The sequence below is a fragment of the Homarus americanus genome, unplaced genomic scaffold (assembly GCF_018991925.1).
Source record: "Homarus americanus isolate GMGI-L3 unplaced genomic scaffold, GMGI_Hamer_2.0 scaffold7626, whole genome shotgun sequence".
NCBI classification, from domain to species: Eukaryota; Metazoa; Arthropoda; class Malacostraca; order Decapoda; family Nephropidae; genus Homarus; species Homarus americanus.
The window spans coordinates 4990798-5015219 of NW_024718273.1; the positions used below are offsets into that span (position 1 = coordinate 4990798).

The following is a 24422-nucleotide window of genomic DNA, read 5'->3' on the forward strand; positions in this document are numbered from 1 at the left end:
AAAGATAGTATACAATTGGTTTTGCAAGGTTAAATTAGATTAAGATTGTTTACATAACAAGTTGAATAGTCATTACGCTAAATGGCTGATTACACACTTTGACTGCTAATATACTGTATATACAGCCTTCTACATTAAATTATATATATATTAACAGTGGTAACTATCCAACACGCACTACTCCAATCTTGATGGATTTAGTTTTATGCGTAGAGTGTTAGCACTTCCGGCATACCAATAGTATTGAATCATTTTACGATAACATTTTATTTATCCTATCCATTATTTATGTATCTGTTTAAAATGTTTAAATATTAATATATTTAAAATAAAATACAGTATTTAATGATAATATTATTGTGTCAATATTGTCTTAGTGATTTTTCATGTTGGGTATGTGTGTTGGTAAGCGTGTAACACAGACACAACAAAGCTCAGTCGAGTCAAGGAAGTGGACAGCTTCTCCTCTCTACTTTAAGACCTTTTTATAGCGAAATCGAAGTCGACACTGAAAATCGAAAAGTATGGGTGCGGTGCTGGGTTTATGCAGCGCAGCCCAGGTATGTATATTACTTAGAAGGTATTTGAATCGGGTAGAAATTAATCGATTTGTGTGAGGGGGAACTTGCAAGGCCTCGGGTCGCGAGTCAGATGATTACTTCACTATGACTTTAAGTTGTTCATGTTACGGGGAATTATGCCACCTGAGCTTATGACTCGCATTATTATAACCGATCGGCTTATGGTTTAGGTTACTATACTCGATTATACTGTAGGTGGTCTCATATCAGAATATTGCTTTACGTGTGGTGTCTCAGTGACGTTCTAGATAGACTCGCATTGCATAACCTTTGTGGGGTAAAGGTTAAGTTTCGGACCATAACCAGGTTTTATTTTACTTTGGGACATAGTTATAAACTACTGAAACATTTAGATCTGCCAGTGTATTTTGGTGTGTTTTAAACAAATCTGACCTTTATTTTTGGTGGAAATTGCACGGTTTTGCCCCCCCCCCTCCCCCCAACAATAATGGGCTAAATCTGGGTTTTTGGGTGGGGGAGAAAACGAAAACGAGTCACCTAACCTAACCTAACCCCTAGCCGGGGGCTCCTCCCCTAGACCCCCGGTAGGCCTAGCTTAAACTAACCTGAAAGTTTCAGTAGTTAAAAACTTGGGGCACACCATGTCCGAAAGTACAATATACCCTAGTTAGAAGTGGAAGGACCAGGGATACGTAAGAATTGGATAGAATAATCGTTTTTCTCGTAAAACTCGGCAATAAACTGAAAATAATCGTAGGAGCACAAATGAGAACCAACTTCCACCATGGCCATTGTAAGGCTGGTCAGCGAAATTACCCAGGCTGCTTCCTTTGAAAAAAAAATTAAATGTGATTGGTCGAAAAAAATGATACCGATACATCATTGGTTACGACCAGATGGCGTCAGTCAATATTGCGCATGCGTGATGTGTCGTTAACATCTCTTCACAGACACGAAGGCTGAAAACTACGTAAAATCAGTTAAATTCAATTGTCGCTATTATCCATTTCCGTCATGTATAAATGGGGTTCAAAATGCTCAGAATAGCGAGATCTAAATGTTTCAGTAGTTTATAACTCTAAGGTGCTCTATGTCCTAAATTAAAATACCAAGAAATGTTGTCTAATTTGACGAGTTAGACCTAAAAAACACATCAAAATAATTGTACCTAATAATGGTCCCAAACTTAACTAATACCCTTTGTGGAACTATGCATCCAAAATCTAAAATTGCTATTTGTATTGCTGCGGTCATACATTAATTTTTAAGATTATAAGTTTAGGTTAGGTTAGGTTGGATTGAAATTGTGGTTTTTCAATGTGTTTTTGTGTTTTGAACGATTCCGACGTACTTCCAAATAGGTGCATGACCAAATATTACCCCAAAATTTTGGTATTATTTCCCTTGTTGCCACTAAACAAATCTCGGGAATTTTAATGGTGTGATCAGTAATTGTGACAATGGACGAGTTGAAAGTCGTAATTTTTTCGTAAGATGGCAGGTCACTGGGTAAAGAAAATGCTTAAACTCGCTATGGTAATGATATTTTAAAATCTATTCGACCAAAAAGCGTAAAAAAAGGGGGGTTAAAATTAATAAAAATTCACGTGACTGCAAAAAGCTCTGTGATTGTTTGTGACGTCACTGGTTGGTGCGAGCCGCCCAGCCAGCTGTGGTGTATGTGTTGTTACCAGCAGGAATAAAGGACTTTTGGCCATATACAATGATGATATACTCAGTCATACCTTATTTTCAGGTTAAAATAAATTACTGCCCAAGTATCATCGTGTGTGTTTACTTGCTGGGTGCCAAAATGATGCAAAAGACAAATAACTCCAACATGGAAGTTTTCATCAATGTTCTCTATTTCATGTTGGAAAAATGAAAGTTCCCGACACTGATGTCTATATTTAATGTTGTGAAAGGACTATGGACGACCATGGCTAGGGAATGGGCTGGAGATGATCAGATGACAGATGTAATTTAATGTGCTTCATAGCTGGTTGGCGGAGTTCTTGATAATACTCTATCATAAAGACATCTACTTTTGGTAAATATGTTTCATCTGCCTTGATGAACCCTGGAAGTAGTTGTCCAACCATCTCGGCTGATCGGTTCTGTAAATAAATATAATTAGATAATTAAGTGTGCTTTACTGTACAACACAGTAATGCTATATTGAATATATAAATATTACTAAGCACATTAACTAATTTAATGGATATTAGCTTCCCATACTACAAATTTCATAGTATAAACATTCCAAACAATATTGATATTATTTTGGTTTTGGTCATCTGGGAACCTTAATTACTTTAAACAATAAGACAAATTAGCTCTACGGGATATCTGTTGTAAAACATTTTTCGATCGCATAAGAAAACACAGGTCATGTGTTAGGTTAGGTTAGGGTATGATGAGTTATAAGGTTAGCTTAACATACACCGGTAAGGGGGGGTGGTAACTCAAAACAGGTCATATGTTAGGTTAGGGTATGATGAGTTATAAGGTTAACTTAACATACACCGGTAAGGGGGGGTGGTAACTCAAAACAGGTCATATGTTAGGTTAGGTTAGGGTATGATGAGTTATAAGGTTAGCTTAACATACACCGGTAAGGGGGGGTGGTAACTCAAAACAGGTCATATGTTAGGTTAGGTGATGATGAGTTATAAGGTTAACTTAACATACATCGGTAAGGGCAGGTAGTAACTCAAAACAGGTCATAGGTTAAGTTAGGTTAGTGTATGAGGAGTTATAAGGTTAACTTAACATACACCGGTAAGGGGGGGTAGTAACTCAAAACAGGTCATAGGTTAAGTTAGGTTAGTTTTTTTTGTTTTGTTTTTTTACGGGAATTAGCCCACCCGGGCACAGGTCAAATGACCCACAACGGAGCCTGGGGGGCAAAAAAAAAAAAGAACGGAAAGAAATTGAAAATATAGAAAAAAGGTTATACTGTATTAATCTACACCACGAAGATGCCGGAAAACCAGCTTTTTAAAGTGAGACAGATTGTAAGAGCATGGAAACACAGAAGAAGGCAGAGCATTCCACAGTTTGGCTGTGTGAGGAAAGAAGGAGGTACTATAACGGGTTATTCTCGTGTGACCGACATCCACAGAGAAATGGTGGGCACCGCGGGCAAGACGTGTGTTACGAACCCACGGCCTTGCCGGCGGTACACAGGATGCCAAATCCACTGAACATTGTCCGTTAAAGTACCTGTAAAAGAGAGAGAGTGAAGCAACATTGCGGCGAAGAGAAAGGGGAGAGAGATTGTCGACTAAAGGAGGAGAGTTAATAAGACGAAATGCCTTTGATTCTACCCTATCTAATAGTTGGACAGAAGAAGAGCCACCCCAGATATGAGAGCATTACTCCAAGTTAGGACGAATGAATCCCTTATATACTTGGAGCAACTGCTCAGGAGTGAAGTAGCTGCGGCATCTGTACAGCATTCCCAACTTCCGGGAGGCAGCTTTAGTTATACTAAGGATGTGTGAATTCCAGGACATATTGGAGGAAATGGTGAGGCCTAACATATATATTTCAGAATTTGGGAGAATGATAGCGTCCTGAAATGTAATTGGTGGGAGATCGTCTACTTTACAAAGTGTAATTGGTAAATATTGTGTTTTGTTACTATTGAACTTAACCAAGTTTGTATCTCCCCATTCAGAGATGCTGCACAGATCCGCGTTGATAGAAGTAATGATATCAGTTCTAGAAACAGATCTAGTTTGAGAGTTGGAGGAAGGGGAAAATGTGAGGAAGAGTGAAGAGTAGAATCATTGGCGTAAGAATGGATAGAATTAGTTGTAGTGTGAAGTAAATCATTGATAAAAAGAAGAGAGAGTTGGTGAAAGAACAGAATTCTGTGGGACGCCACTATTGGTAGAGAAAGAGCGAGAAATCGATCCCACAACAACAACTGCCATGGATCGATTCTCAAGGAAGCTAGAGATGAGAGAACAAAGTGAGGGAGAGAAACCAAAAGAGGGAAGTTTAGATAGCAAAGACTTGTGCCATACCCTGTCAAATGCTTTGGAGATGTTGAGGGCCACGACAAAAGTTTCCCCATAATCCCTAAGAGAGGATGACGAAAGATGGGTGCAATAGGAGAGCAGATCACCAGTAGATCTCGCCTGGCGAAAGCCATACTGGTGATCCGACAAAAGAGAAAGGCGTTCAAGGTGACGGAGAAAATGGGAGTTCAAGATAGTTTCGAAAATCTTAGAGAGGGATGAAGTTAGGGCAATGGGGTGATAGTTAGAGGGATTAGAATGGTCACCCTTCTTTGGGATGGGTTGAACCAAGGCATGCTTCCAAGAAGAAGGAAAAGTTTTGGTTTTGAGGCAAAGGCGAAAGAGGCGAGCAATCACAGTGGCCAGGGCCTCAGCACACTCCCTCAGAACACGAGGGGGTATTCCGTCCGGTCCATGCGCCTTACTCACATCCAACCTGGATAACACACCAGCAACCCTGCGAGTGGAGGTTTTAGGAAAGTGCATAGGTTCAATAGGAGGGGTAGAGTGGGAATCGTCTAAGGTGGAATTAGAGGAGAATAAGGTGCCAAAGAGGTTGGCTTTCTCAGGGGGAGAATTGGCTATAGAGTTATTGGGACAGAAGAGGGGAGGAAAAGAAGGCATGCAGAAGTTGTTACAGATGTTTTTGGCTAAGGACCAGAAGGATTTACTAGAGGAAGAATTAGTCAGGACAGCGGTCTTTCTTTTAATAAAATTCCGCTTGGCCCTACGAAGAATAGCCTTACAACGATTCCTAGAAGTAATGAAAGAGGTGTGGGTAATAGGAGAAGGAGATGGTTTCATAGCTCGATATGCCCTATCTCTCACCCTGCAAGCAAGAGAGCAGGAGCAATCAAACCATGATTGTAATGTGAAAGTTTTGGTAGAAGATGGGATAAATGCACTCATACCGCCCTGTATAACCCCAGCAATGCTGTCAGCACATACTGAGGCATCCCGAATGGAAAAGCAACATTCATCCCAAGGAAAGTCGGTGAAGAATTCTCTCAAGGATTGCCAGCTTGCCCTCCGATAGTGCCATAGTTGACGTTTAGAGGGGGGTGGGGGAGGTGGTCGTGCCCAGTTTGATTTAATAGAAATAAGGTTGTGATCAGAAGACCCTAAGGGGGCAAAATTTGAGTATGAATAGTGTGAGGGGTTAGAGGTAAAACAGAGATCAAGAATGTTAGCAAGTTGATCGTGTCGATCAGGAACGCGTGTAGGGTGTTTGATTATTTGTTCCAAATCATTAAGTAAGGAAAAAGAGAGTGCCTCAGCTCCACCTGGGTCATCCCTTGCCGAGCCAAGCCACTCTCTGTGATGTACATTGAAATCCCCAAGGTAGAGGATCTCGTTGTAGGGGTGTGTGGATAGCAACGACTCATGGCAAGAAGCGAGATAGTCAAAGAGTTCGAAATAGTTGGTAGAGTTGGGAGAACAGTATAGGAAACAAAGAAAAATAAGTCACAGTAGGTAGAGATATTTTGAGCCAGATGACATCATAAAGGGGAGACTCAAGATCCATGAGTCGGTCTATAGGTGTACGTGTATTGCAGTAGGCGCATACACCTCCCTTAGAACGGAAGTAGGTATAAAGGTTGTAGTTAGAGACATGAAAAGGTTTGGGTGAAGCTGCTTTGGTCAGTTGAAGTTTGGAGAGTAGTAAGAGGTTAATAGATGGTGCTCCACAGAAGAAAAATTGGATCTCTGTCCGCGAATGTTGGAAAAATGAAGTGTGAAAAAAGCCGATCCTCCAGCAACCGTAGTGGCGTCAGTTGAGGCCCCAGTAGCTTGATGATGATCAGGTCGGCCCTGGGGTCCACAACCTTCCTGACCAGTGGGACCCATCCGAGAAGGCCCTGCTTCAGTATTAATATCAACTGACAGGAGAATAAAATAGAATGAATAAAACGGATCAAGAATGAGTACGGTTTTAGTTGTGGTGTTGTCAATAGTAAGAGAGACAGTTGAGGCCCTACAATTGTGTGTAAATGAGGCAGAAAGACAGGGTATGATGAGTTATAAGGTTAGCTTAACATACACCGGTAAGGGGGGGGGGTGGTAACTCAAAACCAGTGTTTTCCGATAGAATTGAAGGTCTAAATCGTTCGTAAATACAGGGATGACCAAAACTTAAAATTTACCCAATATAGCGTATCGCGAATCTAAGCGTCCAAATACTTATGGTAGTTAAAGTAAAATTTTACCCATTAATTAATATAAATGATGTTCTATCCCAGTGGTTCATTAGTGAATCATCAAAACTATAACAGCACTGTTGTCGTGTTTACCTAGCATCGGGCATTATCAAAACAAAGTCCAGACTATGTCATTACAGTACTTCTAAATTGACTCGGAGCTCCATGACAGCTGAGCTGGTATGAACATGAGAGTTTTTTATGTCCATAAGAATGGAGGAAACTGCAGTGGGCCTATTGGCCCATACTTGGCAGTCCCATTTAAACCCAACCCCTATCGCTCCTATATCCATCCAATCTATGTTTGAAGCGACTCTTCACGGTGCATTTCTTCAGTTACAAAATGACTTGGCCCATAAAAAACACTCTTAAAACTTACCTGAATATGGCATTTGGGGTCTAAAGAGGCCACCTTTGTACTACCTATGACTGCAGCTGTAAGTTTGATAGAGCGTCTTCAATTAGTCATCGAGCTACATGCGCTAGAGTGAATGTGTGTTTAGTGCTCTTGGCGATTTGTTGCAAGTTGAACAATAAAGGATCTTGAAGAGCAACGTGTTTGTGTGAAATTCTGTTTTAAATTGGGAAAAACTTTTAAGGAAACTTTTCAAATGTTGCAATGGGCTTATGGGGAGGATTGTTTGAGCCGTACGCAATGTCACGTGTGGTACCAGCTTTTCAAAAGCTTTCCTTTATTAACAGACGCAGTAGGATAATGCAATAGCAAGTACAGTACTGTATGCCTATCTTTGCAATACTGATTAATTACTAAAATATGTTTTCTTGCGTATTTTTTTTTACCTGTTCTAAACAAATTTACCTTTATTCCTATGGGAATGCATACTGTATTTAAGGAGATATTACTCCTTTAACACTAGTTAATGACAGTTAATCATTCAAAGTGGGCAGGTCTTTGAGGACGAGGGAAAATGAGAGGTGGAAACACAAAAAAACACCGATTTTATCCAAAAGTTTACCTTATTTATATAAAGTACATGCAAAAGTTGGATCAGTGAACCTGGTTATGAACACAAACAAACGTGTTTGCATTTCCTGGATGCGATCTAGACAGGACCAAACTTTATTGATGGATTTTAACTTCACTAAACACATTTTTATGGGATTTTATGTTAAAATCTCTAACATGAGTTTCACATTATCTGCTTCAACCAATCAAGTAGAATTCAAATCTCTTGGAAGACTTAAGCATGCACAAAAATTTAATCTAGATGTATTGAGACTTCCTTCATGACCTAAACACTGAAAACCAGAAGAGAATCACTTATTAAACCCCAAAAACATGAATAACACAAATATTATCACTTGCTCGGCCATTGGTTAAAGAAGGTAAGCTTTTGATAAAGATTTGTTTTACTAACTCCTTTGATTTTTATGCAAAGAATAAATGAGTTAATGGGAGAGCTTTGGTCTTGCGTGCCTCCCTAGGATGACCTCAAGGGTGATGAATGTGAAGTTGGGACTGTGGGGCTGTTTATGACTGTTCTGTCAGCTGAGGAGGGAACATCGCAGTGGTTTCATGTACCTTTAGTGTTGGCTGTGACCTCTGAGGGTAATGGATACCTTGTGAGATGGCTAATATTTGGATGAATTTTTAGCCACCAAGTGTAGGTTTCCCTGGGTTCCAGACTTAGGTTTTGGCATACAGTATAAAAATATAGTGTACTGTACACACAAGTTTTTTCCTCACTAGGCTGTGTAAATTGGGTATTTCATTTTAATAATGGAAGTAAAACAAAAATTATTTATTTTTATCTGAATGTTGAAATTTATTTCAAAACTCAGCTGTTTTGCACATGAATAATATAATTTTCTTATTTACAGCTGGCTTGCTGCTGTGGATCAGCTGCATGCAGCTTGTGCTGTTCAGCTTGTCCATCATGTAAAAACTCCACCTCCACACGCATTATGTATGCTGTCATGATGCTGATGGGGACGATTGTGGCCTGTATTATGCTCTCTCCAGGACTGGAAAATTCTCTTAAGAAGGTAAAAAAAATATTTCACTGCCCAAACTGTACTATACTAATGCTATGCTATGTTTTGCAAATAAATAAACACGGTATATGCGAAGTATTTCACAAATCACCACTATACTGTACCTATGTTCCAAGCCGTTCAGCTCCGGTTATATTTTAAGACCTACATACATGCACACACATACCTGTGACAGCCATCACACTTCTTTGTTTCTTACCACAACAGTAAGAAGTTAACAGTCAAATGGTCCTGAACAATTAGACTACATATCCAACAATTTTCACATTTTCAATTTTGTTCATTTATTTAATTTCTTCCCCTCCATGTTTTGGTGCCCTGGGCAACCACCCAGCTTGTTGGAACCTTGAGCTAGCCCTGGTACTGTACCATGAAGTTAAAAATTAGGCAGTGGCTACTGTATTTTCGTAACTGATGACACTGAATGTAAACCTCGATGTATAATGTCATTTATTGCTTTAACTTTAAACACATCTAACCTACTTATCCAGTGTTTAGGAACTCATTTTTACTCTTGCAAAACCTTTTGTGTTACAATACAAGGTGGTTGGATTTAAGAGCAGTATTGAACAATTTTAACGGGGGGGTATTGTGTGTGGATTAAGTAGAGGGTCCTTAAGTATCCCCCTCCTGTGAAAATTTATGAAGAAAACTACTGTATCTAATTGCATAAAGCTGCATTCTATTGAGTAAGAATAAACATCAACTCTTTCCGCGCTTACTTTCATTGCTTTACTCTGCTGTAACAGATGTTTTGTTTTAATGATTTCAACAGTGTGCCCCAAAGATATCTAATTTATTTATCATGTTTGTTTCACACACCAGTAGCATATCCATCCAGTTTAGCACACTGCTGCTTCCTCGATGTCCATACTTTCATGTCTGGTGTGGCTTTCACCATATTCTTCCATCATCATGGTTGCAACCTTACCCTCATACTATCCACTGCTAAATTAAACACTTATTTTACCAATCTTTCATACACCTCATTCCCTCTCCTTGTGTCTGTATCACCTTAAAAGACCTTCATCAGCTGTCAGTACAACATTCCACTAACTTACACATCTCCTTAATTCTTTATCTCCTATTGTTTCCAATGAACTTTACACATTCCTACCGTGCACATCACATCTCTTGCTTCATATTTGCTGCTTCCTCCTGCATCCAGTCCATGTTTTACACCCAAACAGTAGTGTTGGTCTCAAGATTTCATATATGTGTCCTCATCTTTGCTTCCTTTGTTGTTATTTTCTTTGTTTCATGCATTTCTCAGTACTGTACTCCTATTACATACAGTAATTTTCTTTGTTCGTGCAACTCCATGATTCAACCTTTCACTTTCACTTGTTTTTTCCCATGCTGATATGTCTGCTCCTAGATATCTGAGACACCTCAACTGTAATTGACACATTTATTCCTCCCTGTCTTCCTTCTATACTTATTTTTATCTCTTATTCACATATAGTTTCAACTGTATCTTGGAACACACTTTCAAACTCATTCAGTAACATTTGCAACTTCTTTCCCGAATCATCTTCCAGTGTGTCATCAGCAAGCAACAGTTCACTCTCTTCTCATATTCCTGTAAATTAAATTTTCTCCTGTCTAACATTTACCTCTCATTCACCCCACCCCTTTAAAAATATTGACATCCATAAGAACATGATACTGTACTTCCTTGATCAATGTAGTAGTTTTATCTCAAAGGGAACCATTTTCTCTCTTACTTATAAATGCTCTTGAGTGGCATTCACCAACTCATCATTTACCACATACATTTTCATTACCTCCCACATGGAGTATAGTGTTGGGTAAACAAAATGATACCGAGTCCAGTATTCCCTAACAGGTGCCGTTCTGTGGTGATGGGGATGGAGATATGACCGACGCTGTGAAACTGGACTGTACTGGGGTAGGTATTGATTAAATTTATTTCCTGCTTTACTTGTACAGGTAGTCATAGTAGATACATATAATTAATGTCCACATAAAAAAAATTGTATCTCAGATGAGCAATATACAGTTGCCAGCAAAAGTTCTCCCACAGCCCTGTGTAGCAAGTTTGTGGGAGGACTTTTGCTGGCAACTGTACCTATAGTTTTATATATAAAATGACTTAACTACGTACTGCACAGGTACAGTGGTCCCTCGGTTAACGAGCACAATCTGTTCCAGCAGGTTGCTCGTTAACCGAAAAACTCGTTAACCGAAACCATTGTTTCAATGGGTTTTTGGGTAATTGGTTCCAGCCCACCGAAAATTGCCTAAATTCAACAAAAAAGGTAGAAAAGTACATTTACTTTGAGGTGTGTATGTAGAAGGCTCCTGGATGATGATGATGATGGGAATTAGAATGGGGGTGGAGGAGAAGGGAGAAGAGAAGGCATTGGGGTGGAAAAGAAGTCACCCCATGGTGCTATTTCACCCATAAAATTTTAGTTCTCTTGGTGTAGTTCAAGATTATTTTCTTTAAATCAACACTGCACTGCATTATATATTGTCAATATGTAAAATAAATTTCAAAATGACCAATAATTTGCTTGGAAACACAGAAAAAAGGGTTTAGTTGAAGAGAGTCTCAAGCATTATGTTACCTCCCCTGAAAACAGAGAGACTAACGCCTGTTTGTGTGTTAACAGGTTGGATGGCACCCCAGAAACTAGTTTCTTTACCTTCATTTATGTTCAATAATTGTTAAAATGACTAAAAAAATTAATATTAAACTTTTAAAATTATTGAATAGTATAAACTTCTTGATATTTACTAAAATAGTAAGGAATTTAAGCCCTAAAACCGATTACTGTATTGGCGGACTAATACTACAGCTGGTGGACCGCCAAATGCAAGCGAAAACATGTTGAGGTCGGCTTGTAAAAAACTCGTCAATCGAAGGATTGCTCGTTAACCGAAGTTAAGAATCTTATGGAAGGTAAATCGCTAACCGAGGCACTCGTTAACCGAGGGACCACTGTATATGTAAAAGTTAGATCAAGTGCCTAAATTTTTTAATGAAAAAAAAAAAGAAATGATTGTTCCTTAGTGTAGGATGCTGGATATGAACTTTGTATAATGTAGAGGACAGTAATATCTCTGTTAGCCGGTATCCCTCAAACCCGGAACTCTCCGATAGCCGGAATAGAAATTTTCTCGGAAAATCGTTCCCAAAGCCGTAATTTTTTGGAAAATTCCGGCCTTGGGAACGATTTTCCAAGGGGCACATTTTCCAAAAGATTACGGGGTTGGGGGAGTTTTCCGGTTTTGAGAGATGAAAAATCGGGTGCATTTTCCAGAAACTCCCAAGAACAATTTTCTGGTACAGTACTCAAAATTTTTTTGAGAATATGGGATATTTTTCCCGGTTCAATAGATAGCGTAATGGGCAATTTCTGGAACTTCCAAGAATATTTTTTCGTAACCTGGAAAGTTCTGGGGATGGGGTTTTTTTTTTTCCTGCTTTTAGAGAGTCGTCTCGTAACCCAGAAATCTCTCATTCCCGGATGTCCTCCGCACCAATTGTTCCGGCTAATGGAGTTATCACTGTATATTGGTATTAGGTGATATCAGATGTAAATACAGTAATACTTTAAAGATTATCTATGAAGTGAGCAATAATTTTCTCTCTTAATATTTCAGGTGGTTGGCTACTTGGCAGTGTACCGTTTATGCTTTGCAATGTCCTTATTCTTCTTCTTCATGGCGCTCATCATGGTTGGGGTCAAGTCGAGTAAGGATCCTCGCACAGCAATTCAGAATGGGTAAATAACCTTTTGTAGTGGTCAGTACTGTACCATAAGGAGGCAGCATAGTGTTGTTCAGTACTGTATGTTCAGTACTGTACCATAAGGAGGCAGCATAGTGTTGTTCAGTACTGTACCATAAGGAGGCAGCATAGTGTTGTTCAGTACTGTACCATAAGGAGGCAGCATAGTGTTGTTCAGTACTGTACCATAAGGAGGCAGCATAGTGTTGTTCAGTACTGTATATCTCGGCCTACAAGACGGAATTTGAACAAAAAAAAATCAGCCCAAAGTTAGGGGGTCGTCTTAAGCACCAGAGATAAAATTCTTACCTCTTAAATTTTGCGGTTTAGCGTGTCAAGAGTGGTGATGGAAACATGGTAAACCACTCACAAGGTCCTACCACTAATTATTTTATACTGAAACTTACATTTGGGAAGCTGGATTAAAATGAAGATTACCGGTATATTAAAATAATAAAAATGTATTATAAACCAGTCTAACATACCGTAAAACAACAATATACCCCGGTAATAAACACAGCTGCTATCATCACCCCCCCCCCCCATTTGCCAGTGACGAGAAAGGGAAAGCGACCTTGACAGTGACCGCCTGTGGCTATTTTTAGCCGTCCTTGTGTTCGGAGGTGGTCAGTAATGCATATCTGTATATTTACTGATCATAATACTTATCTCCTATAAATAATTAATTTAAAATTAATTTTTTTACAAAGAATATTCAGTAAATGACTGCGTTAATTCTTGAAACTACCGACAGTGGTAAATTTAGGATGAGAATGATGAACAGAAGTCACGTCATGGATTCGGAGTTTGGTCCTTAATGATCATAAATGTCTGGTCAACTTCACCTACCAGGTATAATGGTAGCCTTCCTTTTTCGCGAAACAAGTATATAATTAAAGAAAATACTTGCAGTGTGTTTAATGTATTACAATATATTATAGCTAAATAAATAAACAAATAAATCGGCAAATCTATTTCAAGTAAATGGAAATATTTTACTCACACCAACATTAGTTCCAGTTAAATAACTGACGCTTAAGTGAGTCACTAGTGTATACCAGCGGGTAAAATTTGATGCCAATACTTGAAGTGAATTAGCATTATTTTAAATAACCAACCATAAATAAATGGAAAAAAGATCAAAGGTGAAACATTATATTGTATGTATGTTGTGTTGTCAAAGGAAGAGAAACAATTGAAACTCAGCAATTGTGTGTAAATGAGGCAGAAAGATAGATCAGCAACATAAGACTTGGTCACAATTTTCGTGATGCCATATGGAAGTAGGGTCTACCATTAGACAATACTGTACTGTACATTGTGCTTCCAATATCTTCCCAGGCGGTAGTATCTCCCTGTTTGGTAGCTGCCTAAAACTTTTAGTAATATTACTTTGATACAACATGATAAATTAGACAAACAATGAAAATAAACAAACAAAATTTATTTACCAAGACCTTCTCTCTCAGAACAGAGGGGAGATAAGACGGCTATTTATAGCCTGTCTTTGTGTAGGAAGTCGACCACACTAGAAATAATTCATTTAAAATTTATATTTTTTACATAGAATATTCAGTACATGACTGCAATTATAAAATATTGTGATATATATATATATATATATATATATATATATATATATATATATATATATATATATATATATATATATATATATATATATATATATATATATAGAGTGAAAAAGATTACTGTACATACTTACTACATACATTTATTACACATATATATATATATATATATATATATTTGTGTAATAAATGTATGTAGTAAGTATGTACAGTAATCTTTTTCACTCAAATCCTAATGAAACACTATTGAATTAGAATACTGTAGCTCGCTGAAGCAAGCTTATAAATTAAAGAAAATACTTCCAGTGTGTTTAATATATTACAGTATGATATAAATAAACAAATAAATCGGTAAATCCATTTTAAGTAAATGAAACAATTGTATTCGACACCGACATTAGTTCAAGTTAAATAACAAACTTTTAAGTGAGTCACTAGTGTTTACACTACACCAACCAGTAAAATTTGATGCCATTACTTGAAGTGAATTGGCTTTATTTTAAAAAACCAAGGATGTGTAAACAGCACTGGTCAATGGGATGGTTGGTAAAGGACTACTGGGTCAGTAAGCTCCCAATGGTAAGTGTCACATTTGGGGTACCGGTCTTATACAGCGAATAGGGCTCAAAAGCTACTTTTTAAATGGAAATTTTGGGGGCCGTCTTATACACCCCGTCGCCTTGTAGGCCGAGATATACGGTACTGTACCATAAGGAGGCAGCATAGTGTTGTTCAGTACTGTACCATAAGGAGGCAGCATAGTGTTGTTCAGTACTGTACCATAAGGAAGCAGTATGGTGTTGTTCAGGTTTAACACTTACATAAGGTTAGGTTAGGAAAAATAAAGGTTAGGTTTAACACTTACGTCAGTAGAAGAGATGGGTCAGCATACAGTGATGGAGCCTGGTTCCGAGGCAGAGGGCAGATTACTGGCCCTCAGGGGAATCACCATCACTATCCACCATAGTTGTCAGGGCCTCCCTGACAAATCCCTCCGTCACCTTCACTGTCACTATCACTGGCTCGGGCTGGCTGTAGTGGGTTGCGGGCGAAGAACTCGGTAATGCTTATTGACAGCTAGTGTTGATGTTGTCGTGATACACCTTGATGTACGGCTCCATAGCCTGCAACAGCTGGGTATGGAAGACTTCATAGCGATCATCATCATGGTCGTTGGAAAGGAAGAGCTTCAGTTTCTCTGCACACTCGATGGCACCCTTAACATTACTCTGCGTTAACTTGTGTTCTTCTGGGGTTGACGCACCACTTGCCTCTTGACTGACGTGATCATCTTCCAACATCTTGTCGGCAGTCATTTCAGGATCTCGGATAGCCTCCAGGATGTCTGTGTTGGTGGTCTCAGAGAAGCCTTCAGCTGTAATACTGTGCACAGCTTCTCTTGCAAGGTCCAATGCCACTGTAACAGACTGAACCTCACCAGTCACAGGTTGACTCTGCCTCTCACCTGGGATACCATGCAACACATGCCTCCGTGCATGATGAATCGTAGCTACAGACAGCTGATCCCATGCCTCCACCAAGAAGTCCACAGCTTGTTTGACGTTAAATTTTTTCCAAAACTGTTTGAAAAGAACTTCTTGATTCACCACCTGTTGTTCCTTATCCTCGTCGCTTTTGCTCTCGCTTTCGGTGTCACCCAGCTTACGCAACTCATTCTTGGTGTTAGTACAGTCGTTCAGGAGCTTAAACTTCTTTGCAGAGTATGCAGCTTTCACATTGCATATCAACTCCTGGTCCATGGGCTGGATTAATGACGTAGTGTTGGGGGGAAGGAAGACCACTTTTACGTTGGGGTGACGATCCATAAGTAGTGGCGAGTGTCCTGGTGCGTTGTCAAGGAGCAACAGAATGTTGAATGGAACATTCTGTTGCTCGCAGAATTTCTTCACGTCAGGAACGAAACAGTCATCAAACCAGGAGAGTGACAGAGCAGAGAAAATCCACGCCTTACGTGCGGTCAGCCAGTGGACATTAATCTTGTTCATGTCCACGTTCTTGTAGGCATGCGGCTTGCGGGCTGTGTGGATCACCGATAACTTGAGTTTACAGGTACTGGAGGCATTGGTGGTAAAGAGGACGGTGATGCGCTCCTTCTGCAACTTCCGGCCCCGAATCTTGCTGGCAGACTGGACAATGAAGGTCTTGGTAGGTAGCTTTTACCATAATAGACCGGATTCGTCCATGCTGAACACCTGGTCGTCGGTGTACTGTCCTTCCTCCATAACCTCACTAAGAACGGAGGAAAGTCTCTAGCCGCCACACGGTCAGCACTCGCTTCTTCACCACCAATGTTAGTGATCTTGTTCCTCTTCTTAAACCTATGCAGCCACCCAGAGGAAGCATTGAAGGGTTTGGGCTCTGCAATTCCCAACTTATGTGACACTGCTGCGTACAGTTCACGGGCGTACTCTTGAACGAATCACGTGCTGACCGCCATGTTGCGTCACGCCTGACGAATCGAGTAACTCGCCAGCAAATTTTCAACCTTTAGCAGCACCTTGTTCTGGCAATACTTGATCGTTGAAGCACCTACAGGTTTTGTGATTCTCATGTGTTCTTTTATCTTGGCTGCATCCTTCTTAATAGTACGAATCGTAGATTTGTTGACTCCATGCTGGCGTGCGAGATCAGCTTGATGTTTTCCTTTCTCCAACTCTTGAATATTCTTGTATTTCAGTTCGTAGCTTAGGGAACGTCGTATCTTCTTTGGCTTAGGGCGGCTGGGTCTAGGTAATGCAAGGTTTTTCTCTGGGGGTGGTGGTCCGGCGGAAGCCATTTTACAGAACAATAGATACTGGTTTATACGGTGTGGCTTGGAGGGATGCAACTGACGCGGCTAGGTCAAGCGTCGTCTTTCCTCCCTCCCGCAGGTTGACACATCATATTACTTTAAATCAATCACAGCTAACGGCGGAAGGAGGTAAGGATGGGTGGCCCAATCACAGTCCGATACGTCATATGATGTCACCGATAACGCAACAGAGACATACACTGTGCAACCTACTCGCGCCGCTTGCCCAAGCGGGAGAAGGCGGGAGCGTCGAATCTAAAAATAACGTCACGCCAGACACACACTGCGTATATGAATAGATGCACCGCGTAAAATGAAAATCCGGTTCTGGCGAGGTACCGCGTAAATGTAGAATCGCGTAAAGCGGGGTATTACTATAAATAAAAAAATTTATATTTCGCTGAGGTTGGCAACACCCGCTTTGCTAGCCTCTCCCTGCTGTCCCGACGTCTTCCCGCCCTCATGTAGTCACGCCTGCCAGCCAGCCAGTCCTCTTCCACCCACATTCCTCCACTTGAAGACTTGTATTCTGACAAAAGACACAAATGAATTGTCAGTCTTCACCACATCTCGAGCCAAACAGACATTATAAAAACTCATGCTCTGAGAAACAACATTATTGCTCGGGATTAAGTAGCCTAATTAATATGTTTTGCTTGTTTTTCTCTCTGCCTAATGTTTTTGTTGCTGGTATTTCTGTGATTTTTTTTTTTTTTTATTAAAACTCATTCTCTGTAAACATTTGCTGACTATTACGTAATATGTTTTCTTTTCGTTTTCTCTGATGTTTTCTGTCTGCCTAATGTCTGTTTTGGTCTATTTGTCAGTGTTTCTTTGTGATTGTTTGTTTTACCACCACTTTACAAACCTTTATAAGTAGAGACGATGAGCTTCAGTCGGAGACATCGGGAGAGGCATGGGGGATCATCAGCTGACATGTCCTCCATGGTTGAGTTGGGAGGAGAGGGCGAGTTGCCAGATGTCAACGGCTGAGTAGATGTAGGCATCAGCTTTCGGGAAACCAGAAAAGTCATTAACTACTGCAGGCCACAGTTTCTTCCAGCGGGAGTTGACACAGCTGGCAGAGTTCATCATGGTACTTTTTAAGTAGCAAAATACAGTCGGCGATATTGAATTTTTTCCACCACAACCTGACATCATCATCTCCCTCTTCAATGACCTGTCTGATCATGGCAAAGTTGCGTGCCACGTATTTTGCCTTCAAAATGGCAATCGCGCCCTGATCAAGTGGCTGGATCAGTGACGTGGTGTTCTTTGGAAGAAACGCTACCTTGATGTTGGGATACGCAAATTTTGAGGGATTTTGGGTGGCCTAGGCAGTTATCAATTGTCAATAACACTTTGAATTCTATGCCCTTTTCCTTCAAATATCTTTCTACCTCAGGGACAAAACAGTTATGGAACCAGTCGCTGAAAAGAATAGACGTCGTCCAGGCTTTCTTATTTCTGCGATAGAACACTGGCAGCTGATTTAAGTCCTTCCCTTTGAGTGCACGTGGCATCTTAGCCCTGTAGAGAAACATAGGCTTGATCATGTGTCCAGCTGCATTCCCGCACAACAACAACAACGATACTCTGTCCTTTTGTGCTTTAAATCATGTTCTGTTCGGCATTTTCTTCCTCCAAAGTCCTTTTTCATCGGTGTTAAACACCTGTTCAGGCAGATATTCTTTGTCCTAGATTAATTTTTCAAATTCATTGGGGTGCGCTTCTGCTGCAACATGGTCAGCTGATGCAGACTCGCCCGTAATTCTCAGATTGTGCAGACAGAATCTTTTCTTACAATTTTCAAACCATCCTTTGCTAGCATGAAAAGAGTGCTTCCCGTCTTTCTCTCCATCACTGAAATGATCATACAAAACCTTGGCCTTCTCTCTGATCATAAGTGTCCACAGGAATATGTCGGCGGTTCATATCTTCAATCCATATGTTCAGGGCCTTTTCCATTTTAATTAGAGCACTATCATGCACATGCTGGGACACTTTTGCCAAAATTGGTACACTGCTAACTACTGCTTGTCTAATTTCGTTTTACTTTTTCTTGATGTAACGCACTGTCGACTCATCTATTCCGTACGCACGTCTGCTCAATGCATAGCTCATACCTCCTCTGGGCTTGTCCAATAAAACTGTATTTTTCTGTTAAGGTCATCATTATTCTTGATCTCTTGGTCACTTTAGAGTCTTTGCTAGTAATATTTGCCTTTGATGAGGCTGGCTTATGTCCCGGAGCCATGTGGAATGCATGTGGGAGGACAAACAGAAGAGGTAACCACAGTAGCGTTCACAGTATGGTAGGCAGGTGTGGACTGAGGCTTCTCGGAGCAGCGGGTGTCTGAGGCGGGAAAGGTTGGCGTCTGTTTGTTGCACCGCACAGGAGAATATCAGAAATGGCGCGAAATTAAAATTTTTGTTTTCAATGGATATTTTATATACCCTGTACGTACAGTATTTATAATTTTTTAATAAAAAAAACACGAATGGTCAAAACCGCAATAAAAATCCAGCAAAAAAAATGGGTTAGCTGTACTTAATTTATATTATTTTTTTAATATAATATTAGTAAGTAATCTTTTCATTAGCCAAAAATCTTTGATCCCTGGAACTGTACAATAGCTGTTTTTTGTTTTTTTTGTCCATTCTAAGAAATCTCAAGAAAATTCTCTCCATTCTGAGTAAACAAATAAATTTCCAAGAGATTGGATCAACGCATTTCTAGAAAATTTCAAGAAAATCTCTCCGTTCTGGGCATTCAACAAATTTCCGAGAACTTGCATTGTGGTTCCGATGCGGGTATGCTATGAGTGCTCGTGCTATAATTGGCCATGACTGTCATGTAGTGCTGCATTTATTGTGCTGATAAACAATAAAATTGATGTTTAGCATATCATAAAATACAATACAGTAGAACGTCGATGTAACGCGAGCTACATTCCAAGAGAGGTTGCTTTAAACTGAATTTGCACTTAGTCGAAGTGTTGTTTCATTGGAATAATTTAGTTTGGTACTTGAGAGAAACACAAAAGACTAAGAGTCTACCCAGATTCACCTCAGCCCATCTCCTAGAATAAACAAGACATTGGTTTTTGTAGTATTACGTTAAAACAAACACTCATAAATCAATACAGCTAAAATTATGGGACATGAAATGGTCTGTTTACTAGTGATCAACTGGTGGGAAGATGGAGTGTGGTGATATGGTTGACAGTTGATGCCAAGGTCTACAGTAGTGCTTAATTATTTATGTCCTTAAGAGTGACTGAAAGTTTTTCTCTTATAAAATGTCACTAAACTGACCTGGGAGAATATAATTAACATTGCTGGAATTCTTATAAGATCGTGATTAGTTTGAATATAAACATGCTTTCGTTTGCATTAGACATACAAATTTTAGTTCTAGCTAATTTTCTTACAAAGGGCTAAAAAAAATTATCTCGTACAAAATATATGCCGTTTATATTCAAATTATTCGCTGTCTCGCAAGGATTCCAGCAATGCAAATTATATTCTCCTAACTTTAGACTGGGATATTGTATAAGATAAAAACTGTAAGCCTTTAACAACCCAACCCTGGCTGGAAAGATGGCGGGGGGGGTGGGCAGTGACACATTTGACAGTTGGGGCTGTGATGTATTTACCTTATTTCTCAGCCTATAAGCCGACCCGACGTATTAGCCGACCCCCGAATATTTAGCTGAAATATCAGTTCTAGGCTGATGCCGTGTGTATAAGCCAACCCCCCAAGCTCGACTCATTATGAGCATTACCGTTACAAGCGGTTTGACGTTCGATACTGGACTGACTCGCCTTCATAGTCGACCTTTTATCTGTTTACCACATTCTCTCCACTTGGCATTTTCCATATCTATGAGGTAGTGGTCTTTAAACCTTATGGTAAAATGGCCCCACCCACAAAACGAATGAAATACAACACATCGTTCAAGTTAAAAGTTGTAAGATTTGCAAAGGCATCAAAAACTCTGCAGCTGCAAGAGAATTCGGCATTAACAAGAAGCAGGTTCAAGAGTGGAAGAAGGCTGAAGAAAAGTTAATAGACATCCCCAGAACAAAATGTGCTCTGAGAAGAGGTAAACAACAGTGGCCAGAACTGGAGGATACGTCATCACCGGGAACGCCATGTGTATTTACGCAATGAAGCTGGCCAAGTCAAATCCAGACACCGGTAAAGACTTCAAGGCAACAAGAGGCCGGTGTAGTCGTTTTATGAATAGAAAAGGATTAGTATTAAGACAGAAAACTAAAATTGCACAGAAGTTATCCCGTGACCTGAAGAGCAAAAATCACATGTTTTCAACGGTATATTATTCAAATATGGCTCGACCACAATTTTCCTCTAACCTGTATCGGGAATATGGAAGAAACTCCTATGAACTTTGATATGATCAGCAATCGAACGGTGGAAGCAAAAGGCTCGAAAACTATTTAGGTGAAGACGACTGGACATGAAAAAGCACGCTTCATGTTGGTTTTGAGTTATATGGCAAATGGAACAAAGTTGAAACCCATGATTATCTTTAAGGGGGAAACAATGCCAAAAGTTGAGTTCCCAACGGGGGCGTATGTGCACGTGCATGAGAATGGTTGGATGGACAAAGGAGGAGTTAGGCTGTGGCTAGAACACATTTGGAGTAGGAGGCCAGGTGGACTGAGGAAGGAGCGCAGTTTGCTAGTGTGGGATATGTTCCGGTCTCACTTGACTGAGCCAGTGAAAATATGCTTGAAAAAACATAACACCGATACTGCAGTAATACCTGGTGGATTAACATCTGTTGTTCAGCCTCTTGATGTAAGCCTTAATATGCCTTTCAAGGACAGAGTTAGAGATAGGTGGAACAAGAGGATGATTGAAGGTGATAAAACATACACAAAAGGAGGAAATATGCGAGCTGCGCCACTTGAGTTGCTGTGCGAATTTGTGATAGATTCTTGGAATGCCATAAAAACAGAAACCGTAGTAAAATCATTCAAAAAATGTTGCATATCCTATTCTCTGGATGGTGAGGAGGATGATGTGGCGTGGGAAGATGAAGCCGAGTCAAAGGACTAGGATTCACCGGAAGGAACCACTAGTTCAGAGGAAGATTTTGAAGGATTCTAAACCATTTCAATTCTATGTTGTATTTTAACATATTTTCTGATGTCTTTATTTTATCCATGTCTTAAATAAAGAATTTGTATTTCAATACTTTCTTTTACACTAATGTCCTTGGGGTGAATAACAGCTGATCAAGCCACCATGCCAGTAATAGTAAACAACAGTCGTGTCATGTTGCTGTTGTAGTATTTCTATTATTTTGGTATTTTAGGACATTTCAGTTCATGTCTTTATAATAACAAAGTTGTATTTCAAAGTTGTTTTATATATGGGTTCTCAGAAAGAAAATAACAACTGATTGGGCAGTCACATTGAAGTTTGTGAGTACCGTATATCTCGGCCTATAAGGCGTCGGGGTGCATAAGACGGCCCCCAAATTTCCATTTAAAAAGTAGCTTTTGAGCTCTATTCGCTGTATAAGACCAGTACAGGTAGTTCTGCTATAACGCGATAATTGTGTTCTTGTAAAATATCGTGTTATAGAAAATCGCGTAATAGAAATAACAGGGCTTATGGAGAAAATAGGGTTAGGTGCAGATTACTCGAAATCGAAAAAATTTAGTAGTTAGCCGAACACAAAGGATAGCACGGTCTAAATAAATGTTACATTCATATCTAATAATGAAATCATACAGTAAATGTAACACTTTACTTGATGGGGGAGAAGGGTGATTTTGAGGTTGATAAAATCGAGCTTCTCTTCAAGTGTTATATCCATTCTTTGACGATCATCACCAGGAATTTTATCACCGGAACGCTTCTTGTTGATATTCTTCTTTACTATATTAACAAAATTGGAGAAATAGTAAGCAAAAATCGCGTTATAGCAAACAAGCGTTCTCGTTATACAAATATCGTTCCTAATTCATAAATCGCGTTAGAGCAAATTCGCGTTATCAAAACACGTGTTATAGCAGAAATCACTGTACCCCAAATGTGACACTTTCCCACTGACTCAGTAGTCCTTTACCAACCTTCCTTGGTTTTTTAAAATAAGGCCAATTCACTTCAAGTAATGTCATGAAATGTTACCCGCTGGTGTAGTGTAAACACTAGTGACGTTACTGAAGCGTCTGCTATTTACCGGTAACTGGAACTAATGTCGGTGTCGAGTAAAATTTTTCCATTTACTTGAAATGGATTTACCGATTTATTTGTTTATTTATTTATTTATAATATACTGTAACATATTAAACAAACTGCAAGTATTTTCTTTAATTTATACGCTTGCTTCGCACGAGACGATCGGTGGTGGGACTGTGTTCCCACTGTTTATACAACAGCTACCACCGTATTCTAATTGTGGTGTTTCATTAGGATTTGAGTGAAAAAGGTATATATATATATATATATATATATATATATATATATATATATATATATATATATATATATATATATATATATATATATATATATATATATATATATATATATATATATATATATATATATGCAAGTAAATCACTGTAGGTGCGCGTGATCTAGGTATATGCTGATAACCACAAGGAAAGAAGAAAACACGAAGTTCCCAAGCGCTTTCGTGTAATTCACATCTTCAGGGGTGAGTACAGACTAGAGAGAGTAATACAAATCAAGGTGTATATATACAGAGGAGGGTGAGACCAGGTCCACAATGGTCAGGTATTAGGTAATGACCCTACTAATCTTTAAATAGCACACAACGGTTGGTGGTCAGGTCAGATGGTCAAGTGACCCGGCCTTCTCACCTGATCACAAATCTTCTTAATTACAAAATTGTCCAGCTTGTACATGCCGTTACTCAAATTCATGTTGAATGCTTCGGTATGTTTAATAAGACTAGATTCTATGATGTTCCTACTATCAATTGAATTACATGGTAATATTGAGGAGGCATTATCCCAGTCAATGCAATGCTTGTTATCCCTCAAATGAACAAACAGAGCATTGGATTCCTGGCCTGTCCTAACACTGTATTTGTGTTGTTTAATTCTAGTTGCAAGATCTTTACCTGTCTGGCCTAAGTAAAACATATTACATTCCTTGCAAGGAACTTTATAAATGCAACCAATTGTGTTGTTGGGGGAGTTCTTGATTAACATTTGTTTAACAGTGCATGAGTTTTTAAATGCCACATTGACGTTCCAGGTTTTTAGCTGTGCAGGAATGTGTGAGAAATTTTTGTGAAATGGTAATATTAAGATATTCTTATGGTCATGGGTGGGCTTGGGATCAGTTCTATAAAAAGTTTTCTTAGTAATGTTTAAGCATTTGTCTATGAAAGATCTAGGGTATTTAAGGTTTGAGCCAATATTATATATATATTTGTATTCCTCATCGATGAATTCCGGACTG

At 39.4% G+C, this 24422-nt stretch overlaps 1 protein-coding gene across 1 annotated transcript in view; it reads left to right on the forward strand.

Moving 5' to 3' along the window:
- Positions 1 to 412: 412 nt before the first annotated feature.
- The window catches only part of LOC121859389 (probable serine incorporator), a gene marked incomplete in the record, with an annotated part of 64552 nt that continues 40542 nt past the window's right edge, over positions 413 to 24422 (forward strand). The window contains 4 exon segments of the mRNA XM_042356170.1: positions 413 to 560; positions 8611 to 8775; positions 10634 to 10696; positions 12418 to 12539. Coding sequence (XP_042212104.1) covers positions 525 to 560; positions 8611 to 8775; positions 10634 to 10696; positions 12418 to 12539 — 386 coding nt within the window.